The sequence below is a fragment of the Urocampus carinirostris genome, chromosome 9 (assembly GCF_059441175.1).
Source record: "Urocampus carinirostris isolate Australia breed hairy pipefish chromosome 9, RoL_Ucar_1.0, whole genome shotgun sequence".
Taxonomy (NCBI): domain Eukaryota; kingdom Metazoa; phylum Chordata; class Actinopteri; order Syngnathiformes; family Syngnathidae; genus Urocampus; species Urocampus carinirostris.
In genome coordinates this window covers 16,830,965-16,849,283 of record NC_142357.1, presented here as the reverse complement: position 1 = coordinate 16,849,283, position 18,319 = coordinate 16,830,965, and the positions used below count along the sequence as shown (strand labels likewise).

Sequence of the window (18,319 nt, the reverse complement as noted above, 5' to 3'; positions counted from 1 at the left end):
ACAGATGCGATTAAATGATGAAGGTGCTGTATTTGAGACAGATCAGGCGGCTTTTTCTGCTACTGGTATGACATGAAATGATCTGCATTTATATAGCGCTTTTCAAGTCAATGACATCCCAAAGCGCTTTACAATGTGCTCCACATTTCCCAATAGCGGCCTTGTATTGCAGCCATGTTAGACGCTAACCTGCTTATTGGGGGTATTAGGGGTTCAGTGTCTTACCCAAGGACACTTCGACATGTAACACGGACGAGCCAGGATTCGAACTGGGATCCCTTGATCCCAAGCCGAGCGCTCTACCTCCTGAGCTACTGCCGCCCCCAAACATGGACTAAGTCGTGTTACATGTGAGGGGGAAAATCCCAATCCAAAAAAGGGCCTAGAGAGGTGGGCACTTCCATGCTGTCCTTGCCCAAGACACAACACACCAATTGGCGTCTCGAAGACACAGGTTGGTAAAGGATCAGTGAACAGACATGAAAAATAAATACAAGCACAGTAATTAGAGCCCTTTGAGACTCCTTTTGATTTAGGGCTATACAAATAAACATAACTAGACTAATTAATTAGCAGTATTTGAATTTTCAAACCATATTTTTACTGCTTGATACAGACTGCACATTTTTCCTTGTCAGAAAACATTGGTCCTATTTTTGTGTTGAATTGCACCGCAGCAGACTAGACAACAGATAAAACAACAATGATTGTATTTCGATTCAAACCGCAATTTTAAAGCTAAATAATATCAAGTCACCCAAAAACATCAATGCAAAGAACATCTTCTTTCCTTTTTCGTTTTGTAAGTTGTTTCTCAAAATTCCTGTTGGACTGACACAGCAGTGACTTTTAACATGGCCTTCCTCAGTTCAGTTTTCGTTATGAATAGGAGGATTGTTCTTAAAGCCCGACACTTTGCAACAAAGTTATTTCCACATGTTTACAAAATTCAGGAGCCATGACAACCCCGCTGATCTCGAACGTGAATGTTGTCATTTAACATTTAACAAGGGTCACACAATATATTATTTTAAAAAACAGTTCCCAGGGCCTATAATATAATATGATCAGAGCTGGCAAAAGGAGTTAAGGACCCTAGTAAAAAGATTGATTCCACTCCTGTGTTTGAAAAATAAAAAGAAATAATAAAATTATCACAGTACTATACTATGCTTTAGCACATTGAAGTTAAACAGAAAGCAAAGAACGTGCAGGTGTTTAAAGGTGAAGTATGGTGAAAAATAATCCTATTCATGATAAACAACAGTCCATAGTGAAAAACACCTAGTGTGCCCTTAACTGCTCCTGGCATTGTCATTCAAAAAAGGCAGACTGAGTGGTTTATAACAAGCTACTTGGTGTTTGTTTACTAACGCAGTGTCAAAACAAGTTAAATGGGGGGTGGGGAGAGGGGAGTGGGGATGGTTGCAGCTACTCACACACAACAGCAAAAATGAGTGAGTGCCCATTTCATTAAATTACTCGTGGCTGTGTGCAAACATCATGTGGATCGTGATGAAGAGCTGTTAGCAGAACCGGTCTGAACGGGCAGATGATCAACAATTGGCCAGGAATAGACTTGAGAGATACAAAATAACTCCAACTTCTCTGTTGAATTGGGCACGTTAAAACAAATCATTCTCTTTGATCTGATGATAAAGAAGTCAGGTTTGCAGATTGCAACTAGGTCGATACTTGAAATGACGAATTCTCAATTTTGATGAACAGATGTCTTTTAACTTTTATGAATGAAAATACCCACTAGGGCCAATTAACTCTCATAGGTTGTGAAATTTTTGACAGTTGAAAAGGTTGCGTTTATTGTATAGCGACAGGTGTGGATCTGTGGGTGTTGAAAGGTGTGTGTAACCTTCACTTGGCTATCAGATTACTAGGTCAATAGCATGTATAACCAGCCTGTGTCCTACACAATCATACAACTACAAGCATTGCAACATCATATTCATTTCACTCGTTTCCTTGCAATCTCATATTTTTATACAGTATACACATATGTAAATTATGCTGTATCGTGGATGTGCACATTTTAATGAGACCACTTTTAACACATTCAGTGCCATAACGTATAAAACATTTTCAAAAGCAATATCCCTGAGTGCGTAAATGTTAAATGAAAATTTTCTGTGCCTTTTATCTTAAACCAACGAAAGGCTTTGGTGCTGCTGATCAGCAAGCATCAAGGCCCTGGGAATTATTTCATTAGGATAAATCACCAACAGATGGAAGGAACAGCTTGGATCAGATTTTTGTCCACACATCATGGAGCCACCCCTTCTTTGTGTTACTTTGCTTCCTCTATCCAACTATTGAGTGTGTGTGAGGACCCTGAGTGACCAAAATCCTGTGATCATGTCACCGGAAACATTGGGCGCTGAAGAGGTCTTGCAAATTACATGCTCTGTTAATGCGCAAGTTCAGTGTTCTTGCAATAAAATGTTTTTTTTGCAAGCAAAGTGCTCGAGTTCATGAAATGCATTGTTTAGAAATTGGAGGTATCAACAATGCAAAAAAAAAGCACCAAATTGAAAGTTCTGTTTGAAATGCATACATTCACAGACGTACTTTCCTGAAGTTTCCTTGGAAGAATAATTTACTTTTATTGTCATTCTTTGTAACAATGCACACAGAACGAAATGTCGATACACCTGACCCGTACAGTTAAACTGTAGCGAGCCGATGCAGCCGCAGCCAAACAGGGCGCAGCCATTTTTTAGTCATTAGGTGACCAAACCCCCCAATTCCAACCCTTAATGCCGAGCGCCAAGCAGGGAGGCAAACGAGTCTCATCTCATCTCATTAGCCGTACCGCTTATCCTCAGTAGGGTCGCGGGGGGCTGGAGCCCATCCCAACAATCATTGGGCAGTGGGCAGGGGACACCCTGAACTGGTTGCCAGCCAATCGCAGGGCACACAGGGACAGACAACTCATTCACTCATTCACACCTAGGGACAATTTGGACCGGCCAATTCACCTGAAATGCATGTCTTTGGAATGTGGGAGGAAACCGGAGTGCCCGGAGGAAACCCACGCAAGCACGGGGAGAACATACAAACTCCGCACAGAAAGTCTGGAGCTGGATTTGAACCCACGACAGGTTCCCATGACATGAACTGTGCCGCACAAGCGCTAACCACTGCGCCGCCGTGCTGCCCGAGGCAAACGAGTATTACTAGGAAATTTTAGCAGTGTTTAACCGTTGTTTACTGAACAATGTTAAAAGCTAGAAACATACCTTTTTTTCTCAGTGAAAGATGAGGGTTCAAGCTTTCTTTTGTTGTGTCATGTGCCTATACAGCTACAGAACTATATTTTCTGTAGGCCTTCAAAAATGAGTCAGAATGGCAGAAATTGGCACACACTTGCACATTCATCCATCCATTATCTGCACCGCTTATCCTTAGTAGGGTCGTGGGGGTGCTGGAGCCCATCCCAGCTATCTTCGGGCAGTGGACAGGGGAAATCCCGAATTTGTTGCCAGCCAGTCGCAAGGCATAAAGGGACAGACAATTCGCTCGCTCATTCACACAATTTGGACCGGCTAATTATCCTGACATGCATGCAAACTCCACAGGAGGTTCGATCTCATGACCTCAGAACTATGCCGCACACGCGCTAACCACTGCGCCGCCGTGCTGCACCTGCACATCCCATTTGAGGAAAAAGTCTGCCACTGAATGAGTTAAATGGGATCTTAAGGATTATTTACATTATTTTTACTTATTTGATTATCCATCCTTCAGAAGGGGCCTTCCTAAATATTTTTGTTTTAAATTGTGTAGCTTTTTTTACATTTTGGAAATATACAAGTATGTGATGTATCAAATACAACAACAAAGGAAGTTTTTTATTCATTTTAAAACAGGACATTGTTAAATGTACTGAGCAATGTGTATCGTATGTTTTGTTATGAATGAGTTTCACAAAACACTTGGATTAAAAGCAGTTATTTAAACCATGGATACACTATAGTTAGATTTTAAAATTAAGTTGAATAGTTTCTAATAGTGTAGACATATTTTCCACATCTTACTAACAAATTTGAGAAGTGAACATGATGCTAGAACCAGGTCTATAAACCTTATAAGGCTGAAGTGTCTTTGATAGCATGCAGACAAAACAGCCTAGGAAGCGCACTTTGGCCTATATGCAAAAATGGTTCCCAGGACTTGCCAGTTGTTCCCTTTTGAAGATGAAAAAAATGGAGATCGTGGTGGTCTTGAGATTGTTTATGCAATTTTGTAATATCTTAGGGTACTAACAGGTATTCACATGGACCCCTTTAGCCAAATGTTGGTTTGGTGCATCCAGGCCTTGAAAACCTCCCCTCAGCTCTGCTTATCTTTTGCTTTTGACATGATATCGAGGTACCCGTTAGGGACGTGATTGATTCTGTATTATAACATTTCTGACACAGATGGGGCCTTATTGTCATAAAAAAAATGGCACAGGGTCTTCCCCAACTAGGCTTGTTATGTAGTTAGGTTCTGGTAAGTCAGATATTTGCCTCACTGGTTTGATGTGCTGGAATTCCAGTCTACTAGCCCTTATGAAGAAAAAGTTCGTTCGTCGAATCCGCTTCAAGGAGGCACGAAGCTTCACAGTAGTCCGAGTTCTTTGTCCATAAAATGTGCAAACTTCTCCGGCTGCCCCGGCTCAAAAGGTTGAAGGACAGAGAGGTCCATGGTTCTCAAGGTTTCTGTCAGTGTGCTGAAAAAGAGGGAAAAAATGAAAGAAACAACACATCCTTATTTTGCGTTTGCATTTCAAGGGTTCTCAAATTTGGGGTTCCCAAATGACTGGTAATGAATGGACAGAGTAGATTTGAGCAGTGGGGGGGCCTTCTCTGATGGTTTAAAAATATTTGAATCATGTGATTTTAAATATATTTCATTCATGAATACTTATCAAATAATTCCAAATTGGCTGTCAGCTTCTCTTCATTGTGTTTCCCGTGGTTACCCTGCTTCCAGATGTGGGCTTTAAGAATTTAACCAATTATATTTCAACCATTACTCAATGCCATGGTCAGAAATCTACCATCTTGCTTTAGCCAATGAGATTTCAAGTAGGTGAAGCCAGGGCCTTTTAGAAGACCAAGGGAAACGTCAGTGTTTTGACAAACTATGATTGGCTAGTGGGTGGTAATGCACCAAAGTGATTAAGCCATCTGTGGTCAAACCTGAGGATGAGCTGTACAGGCCAATATATTTTTGTGTAGATTTAATAAGAGGACAGAAAATGGATTTGGTCGCAGATTTACTGTCAAAGCCATTTTAAGACTGACTTTTTGAGTCACAATGAAAGCGCTGGATTGCAAAACAAAGGAAACTATGTATAGCTTATTTTTCTCATTGCTGAAAAAAATAGACATGGATTTACATTAACAACTGTCCACTACTAAGTGAAGAAAGGAGGATGGATTGTGTGTACAAATAAAAAGGATTTTTGGTGAGTAAAATGTGGCAATAATCATAATAATATTGCAATTTTATTATGTTATTATTGATGTTTTTTTTTATATGTACGGTTTTGCAGCCATGAAATAGTTATTAAAAGATTGATTTATTCAGACGTAGCACTTCACTACTGAAGGCTTAGGTGTGAAATGCACGACCTGCCACTGGACTTGAGTGACAGCCAAGGGAAATTTTACTCAAAATAACAATAAGAGATTAATCAAAATCCACAAAATCTTTTTCATGCTCAATTAAATTCAGTTAAAATCTGATACTGCACTTATTTATTTAATATTCCCATCAGTGGCGTCCATATCTTAACTTCACTACATCCAATTTAATGCAGTAAAGTTGGCCTTTATCTCCTTCGTGGCTATCAGTGGAAAAACTTCCAACATCACTGATTTGGGTTTCCACAGTATTGTATTTTATTCATGGTAGAGTGTTTCCATTGACTACATTTCCTGGACCCAAAGGAAATGTCTTAACTTCACTACATCCAATTTATTGCAGTAAAGTTGGCCTTCATCTACTTCGTGGCTATCAGTGGAAAAACTTCCAACATCACTGATTTGGGTTTCCACAGTATTGTATTTTATTCATGGTAGAGTGTTTCCATTGACTACATTTCCTGGACCCAAAGAAGTTTGAGATGACCCGACTAGGGGTCTTCATTACATACGGGCAAGTGCAATAGAGTAAGTGAGAGTCCTTGTGCAGCTGTCTGGCCAGTTCCAGCTGGTGGTTGTCCATCAGCTTGTCATTGACCACCACTAGCAGAGCCTTGCCGGCATCCAGAGCCTCCAAGCAGCTTCCGGCGCCTGGCAGAAACAAGATCCACATTTTTCAGCAGCTCCATTGGTAAATACCTGCTTTCACTTCACATGTCTTCTCAACATGTGTTAATGGACTGTGTAAGCATAAAAGTGTGGGCTGGGGTATGAACAACTCCCATTTACAGCAGTCAGGAGCATTATGTTCTGTACAACTGCCACTGTGGATATGCTAAAATGTTATCATTATTATCTTGTTTTTAAACTATTTTATCCTTTTGCACATTACCTTTTTAATTTGTACTTAAAAGGAGACGGCCCCAATTGTGTATAATGACAATAAAGGACATTCATTCATTCATGACTGAGCACAGGCATGTTTGTTGAATTAGAAATGTTGGCTAAAGGGGTTCGGGAGGAGGAGTTGGCCCCAAATTTGTTGCCAAGATGCAACATAGATGCACCAAACCAACTGAGTAGACGCTTTTCTTTCTAATTTGTTAGCGGGACTTTATTATTTTGAGTAATCAGCTGTAAAATGTGTTACTTCGGTGCCGTGCGTACTCCGAGGTCGAAGTGTGCGTAGTGGCTGAAGTACGCAGCTTCGGGTTTACTTTGGGCAAAGTCCCTCAAATCAAGTGTGCACTTTGGAGTGCAGCACCGAAATGAACAATGCGGTGCTAAAGTGCGCATCCAGGCGAAGTGCAGCGGAATACAAAAGAACGAAAGGGCACCAAAAATAAAATCATATTCTGCAGATTGCAAGATGCAAATAGTGAAATATGCAGCCGAAAAGCAGAGTTTGTAAAGCTTGTGAGCTAATGCCGAGAAGCGGAAATGACATCTGACGTAAGGGACCTACACCTACCTTGAAGACATGATATTTGGATTGAAACTGCTGAATGCAAACAGCCCATAGCATTCAACGGATTTAAATAAATCTTCTTTTACTAAGATGCAATACAATTATTGATTGTGTTCCTTACAAAAACAAAATTAGATCGAAAGGTAAGCTCCAAATACTGCTCTTTTTTCTCAAAACGTTTATAGAGTCCGAGATTCCATTTGCAATATGACTTTAGGTTCTTCAACAACATTTCCACCCAAAACTTGTCCTGCACTCAATTAAAAAATACATTACAAATGACCTATTACTGCTATTATTATCAAAACTACAGTATTATGAAACAGGCTGTTCGAAAAAATGTGATATCCTTTGGGACATTAATATCACAGAAAGTACAAGATTAAGGAAAACGCAATTAAAATTTTCAAGGTTGACGATTATACGCTTCATTCTTCCAAATCTGAATGAGAAACAGCATATGTCAAGTCGGTAATTTCATTTACCGTAAACATGTACTTTCTGTGATATTTACATCTCAAAGGATATCATTTTTCGGAAACACTTTGTATTCTAATCACAGTCATCCTTATTTTTAATAATAATGACAATAATAATAGTTTGTCTCATACTTAGCCTGCCAGAATTATATTCTGTTTCAAACTTTGTCTATTTTACGAGATGCGTTGTGTAAAGCAATCCCAGGTCAGTTTTGTTGGAGCATTTCTTTCAACTGTTATTCTATTTAAGGTTCTTTAGGTTGAAGTAATAAATGAAATATAAACAATATTACTGAAGGACTTCAGTACCAAAAACTATTTTGCTTAGGACCCTAAGGAGTTGAGGATGGCTAAGATGGTTCTTGGCCTACTGCCAAAACAAACAACAGTCTGATTTTTGTTTCAATTCAGATTAAAATTCTACAGAAACTTCAAAATCACATGTTTGGTTTTACAACAAAACAAGATAAAACGCATCACATTTTTTTCCCAATATCAATAAGAAGGCTGACACTTAAACATAGGGTTCATTGTTTTTTAATGACATGGAATATTCTTGCATTTGACAGGAAATGTGAAGGTGACTTCTCATCGATATTTTGACAGAAAACGAGCAACGAGTGTACTTGCCTGCGTGGCTGATGATGAGGTCAGCCTGTTCCATGTTTTCTGCTATGGAGTCCTTGAAACGAAATACTTCCAGGGTCATATGTGGGAAGTCCTGGGGATCCGGGAGAATTGACCCTTTCCCCACTTGAAGAACCAAACGCTCATAGCCAAGATTCTTTAATTCCTGGTGGCGGGAAACTAATTGATTATTATTATTCATATATTAATCATAAAGAAAAATCTCCACTATCCCAACATTGTTGCCGCATTACAAATGTTACCAGAGGCGTGTCTAACGTTAAGTACACTCCCTGGTGTCATCTGAAAGTTTGTAATAACCCAGATATCACCAACCCAAACTCTTGGAAAAGCCATGACAGTCCCAAAAAAGGCACAAAAAAGCTCAACCGTCTGGAGCCGCAAATATTAAAAGCCATATAAAAGCTTATTTTAAACTAAAACCAAAAGGTGATTGTTAAAATTTAGTTCGTTTTTTTATATTTATACTAAGCGTTTTTGAAAAATGTTAAGAATGAGTGTTAAATGTTTTCCTTCTATCAGAACAACAAAAATATTTCACCCTACCATATTATTCAACTTCAATGAAATGAAATTAACTTCACAATTTTTAAAAGGCTCCAGAAAGCCACTAGTGCTGCTCTCAAGACCCATGTGTAGCTTTAGAGACGCATTTTGTTGACCCCGCGTTAGACAATTATTACTTTTAGCTTTAATTGTCTTTTGGATTAAACAGTACATTTCAGCGGCACGGCAAATGGGTGGTTAGCGCAAAGCCCCACGGTGCAGGGCTTCAGGGTTCAAGTCCAGCTGCCGCAGCCTCCCCATGTGGATTTTGTTCTCCCCATGGCTGCATGGGTTTCCTCCGGGCACCCTGGATTCCTTCCACATTCCAAAAACATGCCATGTCAGGTTGATTGGAAGGTCCAAATTGTCCCAAAGTCGAAATGAAAAATTAAGTGTCCTTGCGACTGACTGGCAACCAGTTCAGTGTCCCCTGCCCACTGCTCGAAGATAACTGGGATGGGCTCCAGCACCCCAGCGACCCTACTGAGGATAAGCAGTGCATATAATGGATGCCAGTACCATCGGGTTTAATAGCAGTCAAATCTTGCAGTCTTCACCAGTGATTTTTACCCCTGGGAAACAAATTTCTCGTGCAAGTTTATTTTCCCTCTGTGCCAAACTATTACTAAAAAAAAAGAGTTATATAAATCATAGACCTATTCCTTGATAAGGTAGCCGGGTAATAACACCCGAATAGCCCACGGACAGGTTCTGAAAGTAGGCGACCAGTGACGGACCATTGTAAGTATTTTTGTCGGAACATTGATTTCTTATTGGCATTATGAATTAGTGGTTGATGGGCTTATTTTACTTATAATAACATGGTTATTATGTAGTAACAATATTTTTAAGAAATGAGTATTTAACTGGTAGCCTTCAGGCTAATCAGTAACCAAAAGTAGCCTTCATCTTCAAAAAGGTTGGTTCTAGAAGAGTGCATTTCTCGGCACAATTATATATACACTCGTCAGCAACCTGCAAATAATTTTGCAACTTGTGGTATGTTAAAATAAATTTAAGAAATAAAACCATTTTCCGAATGAACAATCAAAAGGATGATAAATGTTCACTTCGTCTCCTGCCACCCACTCCATGTCACCTTAACAGCCTCGGAAGACGTGATTTCCTCGATGAGCTCGTCAAATTTTGTTGTGCCCACGGTAACAAACACAGTCTTCATTGGTGCTTCGTGTGGATCTGGTCGCCTAAAACGTTTTCAGTTTGTATCAAATAAATGCATCGAAGCAAGCACTCATCAGTTTACGCTACCATTATCCAAACAAAGCTTCCGGGTTAACCATATGACGTCACTTGGTAAAGTACAAAGCCTCATGCTGCTTCCAGTGGCTAGAACACAGAATGCAACATAGAAGGGGGAAGTATTCAAACGCGAATTTGCACGTGAAACAGGTCAAGTTTACAATCACTTTCGATCAGTTGATAATTAATCGTTTTAACTAATTTGTTAGGCATTCAAGCAGCAATACGCTCACGTATGCAATGTTTAGCAGTGGTTACACGTCACCACTCATGTTACCAAATAAAAGGCTCGAACCGCCATTATGGTTTGAAATCCAGATTATTCAGACGAATTGTGCATTTGTCATACCATTGCTGCAATATTTCACAGCGAGTTATAACAGTACACACAATTTTTGGTACGAGCAGCTACCTCATTAGCCTCCCAAGGCCACTAACATTAGGGAATAAGTCATTTTCTAATTATTTTAAAACGTTTTCTTTGTAATACCACACCTACAGAGGAAGAGAAAGCCTGAGCCTGAATTAAAAATAGGAACCTCATCCATGCGATGGGTGGATTATAAACTATATGTCTGTATTTGACACTCCCAGATGATCAGTGGGAAAAGGGGTGGATGTTTCTAGTTGTAAATTGAATATTTTATTACAGAACTTTGACTTGCATTTTGTTTTCTGAAAAATGCTATACAAATCATTTTTTGTGGTTTTGTGATGATTTTGTGGTGTTGATATTAATTGATACAACCATGGAACCACACATATAAAGTCCATGAGTGCAAAAAGAAACAAGACACCAGATTGCACCCAAAATTATTTTAAGCTCTATTAAATTCTTCTCAATATAAAAACAAAAACAAACACAATATACCTTTTAAGCCTGATATCACCAAAGCAGAAAAAACTATCAAATTAAATCTTTAAAACTGGCCACTCACATCAATAGTTTTGAATAAATATGACCATATCAAAAAAGAAAGAAGTAAAGGTAAATCCACTTAATGCGTTGCAGCTGGAGTCTTTGAACAACGTTTGGCCAAGTTGAAATAACGAAAGTAAACATGGATGGACAAATGTGTTTGAGGTGGTCCTTTTGTAATCCTCAACGGGCATCAACAGCTTCCGTGGCCTTGCGTATGGCGGCATATTACATTTCCAATTTTGAACATTGGGTTTTGAAAAAAATAACAATTTCCTTTACTTTGCAATATCATTATAAAGTATCAGTACTGCCTCTTTGCATTTAAAAAGTGAGATAACTGTAATCAAATTAATTGTAACAAAATGTCACAGCTTGAATTGCATCATTTCAGAAATTGGAACTCAAGCATTGCAAATTCAACTGGTTGAAAGCCAATCATTAATGACATGTAGAAGACCATTCATTAAAGGGAATCAAGCATTAAAATGTATATGCATGAGGGGAGTTTAGGAAGCCGTAGTAATGAATCAACGGGATGGAAAAAAATATTTTGAGTTGGAACCGTAAACTGAAAAAGAAGAATAAAAAGAACAGTTTGTTCAATACTGCCAAATATTTAGTCAAGATGGAAAAAAATATGAAAAAAACCGAGCATCCAAGAAAATAATATGAACTAAATACCTGAAGCCAAACTTATATGTGCATGCTTAAAATTCAAAAAGCTTTCTGAACATTAAATACTTGAAACTCGAGAGAGAAAAAAAAGGCTTTTCCTCTTTCATTTTCCCAAATAACCATCTTAAGGTCCACGTATACACATTAGTATTGGGTTACAATTACTCATTACATTTGCCTCTTACTAGCAGGGTCCCAGAACTTGCCGTGAGCCCACAAATTGGGCTGAGCAGCAAAGATATGTTTCTATAGAAGGGGCCAGTGTCCTGGTCTTACAAGTGTGAAGAATTGCCTTACTGCTGCCAGCATGTAGCATATACTGTAGTACATGTACCTTGAACTAGATGTCACAGATGAGTAATCAATTCCAAACAGCTCCCCATTGAGATGTAATACAAGTCCTCATAAGAAAGCATAGAACGGTGATTAGAGCAGCTTTGAAAAAGGAGCTGCAACCTCACAGACACTTTTTTATTACACTTGGGGTTGACTTCTCACTAAGAAGGGGAGGGGGTAAGAAATACAGAACTTGTTGACCCCCCAGTAAAGTCACTTTGTGTCCCCTACAAGGCTTTTTAAGTGGCAGCACAGACTAAATGCCCCTCAAACAGATATCAACATTTGGAGCCTCATCTTGGCTGGCAGGGACTCTTGTGTCGAGATGCTCAGTAATCTTCAAAGTTAGCCATGTGCCAATGTTTTGCCAGGGAAGTCACATTTCTAAGTCATACACTTCCCTTAGTCTTGCTCCGGATCCCCCAGGTAAAAACAGCATCTGCAAATAAATACAGCATTTTAGCACAAAAGGCAGCTTTTAAAAATTATGCATTTTGAAAGAACACGCTAATCAAACAAAAGACTTTTGAAGACCAAGTACAGTAGTGCCTCAAGCCATTATGGCGACACGGAATGCATTCACACAGCAACCCACAATGACTACAGTGTGGAAACAAAACACCCCAAAAAAATCATCATTGAAGCCTTGCTGAGAAGCCAAAAAGAACGCTAATGATGAAAAGAATTAACAGTTGGGTACTAATAGAATTTCCTGTAGCAAATATATTGACTGTGCTTTGGTTTTAGAAAACAGATGGGGAACGCTTTACAACAATGACATGCTAACTTCCTGTTGTGGAACAGAAATTCATATTCAGGATGTGGCATTTTCCTCCATGCGCAGTCCGCTTTGCAAGAAAGCTCTTTTGAAGCTTCGAATGGTGTCGCTAAGGGCTCGCAGCCCTCTAACTGCCTTCCCACTTTATGCTACCATTTTTCAGGTTTCATTGGTCTTTTATTTTCACAAGGCATCTATTTTCTGTTCTGTGCATCAACATTTGGCAGAAACAAAAATTTAAAAGACACCAAATAAGTCGCAAAATGTTTTTTCACAGGACTCGTTTAGGGTGGTAATAGCCCTGGTAAAGAAGCAGTCTGTGCCTGTTTGACCTAATGATCCAAATATCAGGATTCAACACATTGTGCGTACATGTAATGGGGTTAGAAGTTCTTAGCATTTTGCCAGGCAAAACTTCCATTCTTAAAGACATTATGAATAATAAAACTTTAGCCTATAACTAAACTATGGGTCGAGTTATTTAGCATTGATCGCAATTTGTAAATTCTGATATAAAAGAGCTGTAGGGTAGCATGTTTTACAAGTTTTTCTCTAATTAAACAGAATTCAAATAATCAGGATTATTATGTAGCTTTTCGATTGCTAGGAGTTCTAACATTTTATTATTTTTCGTCACATTAGTTGCAATATCATTATAAAGTATCAGTACTCCCTCTTTGCATTTAAAAAGTGAGATAACTGTAATCAAATTAATTGTAACAAAATGTCACAGCTTGAATTGCATCATTTCAGAAATTGGAACTCAAGCATTGCAAATTCAACTGGTTGAAAGCCAATCATTAATGACATGTAGAAGACCGTTCATTAAAGGGAATCAAGCATTAAAATATATAGGCATGAGGGGAGTTTAGGAAGCCGTAGTAATGAATCAACGGGATGGAAAAAAATTATTTTGAGTTGGAACCGTAAAACCCACTTATATTGTGGATTGACATTAAGAACACATACCTCTTGCTCATTGTACCACGCAAGCGGTGCAGCACTGCTCCTGCTTCTCAGGCAGCGTGGAGTAGTTCATCTGGCGTACAATCTCGGCAAACAGCTCGTCCACCATGGTCTTGCTCTTGGCCGAGGTCTCGATGAAGGGGCAGCCCCACTCTTGGGCAAGGGCGCGGCCATCTGCGCCTGCCACCTCGCGCTCTGACTCCAGGTCCACTTTATTGCCCACAAGGATCAGCGGCACCTTCTCGAAGCGCTTGACTCGCACTATTTGATCTCGCATGGGCCGGATGTCCTGTTAGTGGAACAAGATGAAATTAAAATGTGAGGGTGGGGAAGAAAAAAAAATTAACCATATAAAGGACCAGAATGTAAGTACAAGAATGACATCAAACTACTTGTTTGAAACACAGAAAGCTTAATTGCCTTAGAAATTTTTAGACAGTAATTTTGTTGTATGGGTTACTGTATTTGATCGAGTTTAAAACATTTTTTTAAACATAAAAAATAACCCAAAGTGTGGGTGCCCGTCATACAGGAGGCTTTTTCTTATTTGTGCTTTGACTGATCAGTGGAAAAATATCAATGATTAAAATTGCATAAATACCAATGAAATACTAATCAAACCAGAGTCATGGCGGTAAGGGCGCCGAAATCCATCTATTGGACGATTGGTTATTTACATGGCATACGAAAAGGCATTAGGAGATGAATGTCAGAGAATGGAGAAAATCATCTTGAAGACATGAATAAAGACAAAAAAAGCACAAGGAAAGTAATTTGGATAATAACAGAATTTACTTTCATTGTAACATGTGGTGTTTGATTTAATTTGCTTCCAACCGCATACATTGAGCTTAAAAAAAGTAAAACAAATTTAAACTTTTCAATAAAAAATAGGGGGGCGCATTACACACAAATAAATATGGGATGTAGGTTTTTTGAATGATTTCTTTTATTTCTATTGAGTATTTTATTTTGACTGTGCATTGCCAGTTGATGCCCTTGCAACACGGCATTGAACTGTTTTTATTGTCATTGATAGCAACGCAGTAAACATTGTATGCAATGAGATTTGACACGACACTCCAAGGTAAACATGTAATAAAGACTTAAAAGAGAAAAAAAGAGAAAAGACTATCCAGGATAGTTGGCAGAAAAAAATATTTACAATGTACTGTATTGCTTAGAGACTGGCCCAAGTAATAAAAATAGTGCAATGTAAATGGTCTGCATTTATATAGCGCTTTTCAAGTCAATGAAGACCTCCCAAAGCGCTTTACAATGTGCTTCACACTTACCCATTTACACACCAATAGCAGCCATTCAGCCATGCAAGGCGCCAATTGCTTATTGGGGGCATTAGGGATTCAGTGTCTTGTCCAATGAAAAAAGTGAATCGTAACAATAGTGCAATGAAAGTGCAATAACATTGAACAGCAACAACAACAACAAAAAATTAAGTTACACTGTATAGATTTTGACAATTTTGTGCATGTGTTTTAACAGCAAAAATGGATTCTGTACTATTGACTTTAAATTTGCTAAGCATAAAAAGGTTAAAAAAATGTTTTGTGTCTTTTTGTTTAATATTTCAAATGTATTTCCTGTGTTTATGCGTTTGCATAAAAATGTAATGTTTATTCTTTTATCTCTCAGTTTCCCTTTGATATTGTAATTTTTATTTTGTTTCTTTTTTTCAATTTGTGAATGTGTGTGTGAACGGGGTAAGCGTAAAACACATTGTAAAGCGCTTTGGGGTGTCTTCAGTGACGTGAAAAGGGCTGTATAAAAGCAGATCATTGACCATGTACTTTTTTTCTTTATTTTCACCCCTTCATTCCACGCATGATGTAACATGACAATTGGTAATGTAGGGATTAAAGGTCCATAAACAATCAAGATGAACGGCCGATTGAGACAAGGAAGAGCCAGCTTTTTTTAGTGAGCCGGGGCAAAATAGCTAATTTTCTAAAAACAGTAATAAAAATTCCATCTCAACAAATAAAATCCAGTCATATTTGTGTATAATGCGCCCCCCTACTTTTTATTGAAAAGTTTAAATTTGTTTTACTTTTTTAAGCTCAATGTATGCGGTTGGAAGCAAAGGAAATCAAACACCACATGTTACAATGAAAATAAATTCTGTTATTTGTTCAGAACATTTAAAATTATTTGACATACAACCACTTAATTTTAGAATAACTGAAAAAGTTACTGTAACTGATAGTTACTGTAACCGATAGATATTTACTATAGAGTAATTTAAGTACTGTACTAACTCAGTTACTTTTAGGATAAAGTAGTGAGTAACTATAATTCCCTTTTAAAGTAACGTGCCCAACAGTGAGGATTAAGGGCTTAACAAATAAATATGACTTGACTTATGAGCAAGATTATTACAGGTTTTATTTTCTTGACTGAATAGATTCGGGTATGTTAAAGAGACTTTCTTTTTACACATCCCAAACGGGCCTGGAGTGTATCCATATAAAAAATGGGGTTTATAGTATCAAACATTGAGGTAAGATTAATAGGCGTGAACATAGTTTTATATTCTCCTTTTTGCCTTACCTGGAAAGACTGCTGGTTGACCAAGCTGTAGACCAGGATGAAGCCCTGTCCATTCTTGATATACAAGTCCCGCATGGAGGCAAACTGCTCGGTGCCCGCCGTGTCCAGAATCTCCAGCACAGACGGCGACGAATCCACTTCGATTTCCTTTCTGTAAAAGTCCTCGATGGTGGGGTCATACTTCTCGATGAAAGTGCCGGTGACAAACTGGACGGTCAGCGCCGACTTACCGACGCCGCCGCTGCCCAGCACGACTACTTTGTACTCCTTCATTGGCTTCGGATGGACACGCTAACTAGCTGCGGCTAATGGAGTAGCTTAGGGAAGCCTCCAGACATTGAACGGCCTTTGTCTTTTCAATAGATTTTCTTGAGCCAGGCCGAAACAGCAATGCAAAAATGGAGTCTACTCGCAGACAGAATGAATTGCACGAGTCATAATTGCCCTCTCGGTTGGAATAACTCTGCGAGTCAAAGTTGCCAGCCCCTCCACTCCGCTAGCAGTTAGCTAGCTAGCTAACTCGACGGCGGTTAAATATTTGCGGTGACATGCCCGGGCTTGTCAAGGGTCCAACCCGGTTACACAGAGGCCAGTTTGGAGGACGTTTATTCGAATGACTAACGAAAAATACTGCATTCTACGAAACGGCGAGGGAAACAAACTGTAGCGGGTGTCGGTGCTGCATCGGGCGGCGCTTCTGCTTCCGGGGCTGCCTTGCACCTTTCGTGGATTCCGCTGGCGCTACCGAGCCGCTCTCGGTTGAATTAGCAGAGGAGTAAAGCAGCGTCTCCGAGCCCAACGAAGACACAACGGTTTAAAATTTATTGGCATATAGAAGACTATCCATCCAATATTGAGTCAAAATCGGGTAATCTAGTGTAGCGATTTTCCGCTATGAGAGGCGGGCGAGGTGACTATAGCCAGGAGGCGGGGCACACCCTGGATTGGTCACCAGCCAATCAGGACCCATCAATTATTTGCACGTGACACAGACACTCTTTAGTGAGAGAAGCATCGCTGATAAATATGAAAAATATATATTTCCTTTTCATATGTTTACAAAAAAACAATATACTGATGACATATTCTTAGGCACGACACCGGGCTGCACACAAAAAAACAACAACATTATTTTAGAACAAAAGGTTTCCTATTTTTGTTGCTTTTGCCGTATTTGTTCAGGTATAACGCCCTTTTTACCCAACAATGACTCAACGTTTGAGACTGCAACATTACACACGAGTTTTCCCGAATTATTTTGTATTCATATGATTATATCGCATACCTGTCAACCTCCACGGCTCCATTCCCGTACAAACTGTCGTATTTTCCCTTACAAAATAATCTTACACCATATTCATTTTTCCGTAATGATGCATGATGGGAAATCACAGTGCGGCAGACGCATGTGTACAGTAGCATCAAACGCTCGCTTCGTTTGCAACGAAAAAACGATACAGAGATAGAGGTTATCGCGGCGAATTCGTTAGACTTGATTGATTTGCCGTTTCGTGATAGTCGGTGTTTATCGGATTGTACCCATAATTGACAACTTTGCGTTTTTCTGTACAGACTTTCTTGTACGTCGTAAACGTCTTAAAATGCATAATAAACGTACTTTGTACGGCAAAAACGTACAGGTTGACAGCTATGATATTGTATTCATTTGTTGTCTTTCGAAGTCTGATACGTCAGATAAACCAAAGAGTTGTTTCCCTCCTCGTGCTTTTTGTGCGCTGATTTATATTTTTAAGGCTGAGTTTCCGTTTTCTAAATTCTCTAACATTCGTCTGTGATACCATAAGTTGAAAAAGTGTGATGATGGGATAAAACAATGCTATTCTGCTTCAAACTTATTCTACAGTGTGTCACACAAGTGAGTACACTCCTCACATTTCTGCAAAGATTTCATCATAATGGTTCATTGAACACCACTGAAGAAACAAGACTTTACAATGAAAGTTAGTCAGTGTAAAGCTTATATATCAGTGTAAATATTTTTTCCACCTCAAAAATTTCAAAATA

The 18,319-nt window shown here is 39.0% G+C and overlaps 2 protein-coding genes across 2 annotated transcripts; both read right to left on the bottom strand.

Moving 5' to 3' along the window:
- Positions 1–3,786: 3,786 nt before the first annotated feature.
- Positions 3,787–10,103, bottom strand: LOC148359435 (UDP-N-acetylglucosamine transferase subunit ALG13). The gene is made up of 4 exons (XM_088344662.1): positions 9,889–10,103; positions 8,226–8,388; positions 6,161–6,299; positions 3,787–4,729 (listed from the first exon to the last, which is right to left on the bottom strand). Exons 1-4 carry the CDS (start codon positions 9,967–9,969, stop codon positions 4,618–4,620), a joined length of 495 nt encoding a protein of 164 aa, XP_088200788.1. The 5' UTR covers positions 9,970–10,103; the 3' UTR covers positions 3,787–4,617.
- Positions 10,104–12,072: 1,969 nt separating this feature from the next.
- rap2c (RAP2C, member of RAS oncogene family) lies at positions 12,073–17,249 on the bottom strand. The gene is made up of 3 exons (XM_088344661.1): positions 16,295–17,249; positions 13,730–14,015; positions 12,073–12,421 (listed from the first exon to the last, which is right to left on the bottom strand). Exons 1-2 carry the CDS (start codon positions 16,565–16,567, stop codon positions 13,737–13,739), a joined length of 552 nt encoding a protein of 183 aa, XP_088200787.1. The 5' UTR covers positions 16,568–17,249; the 3' UTR covers positions 12,073–12,421; positions 13,730–13,736.
- Positions 17,250–18,319: the final 1,070 nt, after the last annotated feature.

What these genes read in the sequence shown, in the direction of transcription:
- LOC148359435 (XM_088344662.1), bottom strand. Translation starts at nt 9,969, where the DNA reads ATGAAGACTGTGTTTGTTACCGTGGGCACAACAAAATTTGACGAGCTC. An exon ending in CGTCTTCCGAGGCTGTTAAG is followed by an intron (nt 8,389 to 9,888) that starts GTGACATGGAGT and finishes TCCCGCCACCAG; the next exon opens with GAATTAAAGAATCTTGGCTA. An exon ending in CCTCATCATCAGCCACGCAG is followed by an intron (nt 6,300 to 8,225) that starts GCAAGTACACTC and finishes TGTTTCTGCCAG; the next exon opens with GCGCCGGAAGCTGCTTGGAG.
- rap2c (XM_088344661.1), bottom strand. Translation starts at nt 16,567, where the DNA reads ATGAAGGAGTACAAAGTAGTCGTGCTGGGCAGCGGCGGCGTCGGTAAG. An exon ending in TCAACCAGCAGTCTTTCCAG is followed by an intron (nt 14,016 to 16,294) that starts GTAAGGCAAAAA and finishes TTCCACTAACAG; the next exon opens with GACATCCGGCCCATGCGAGA.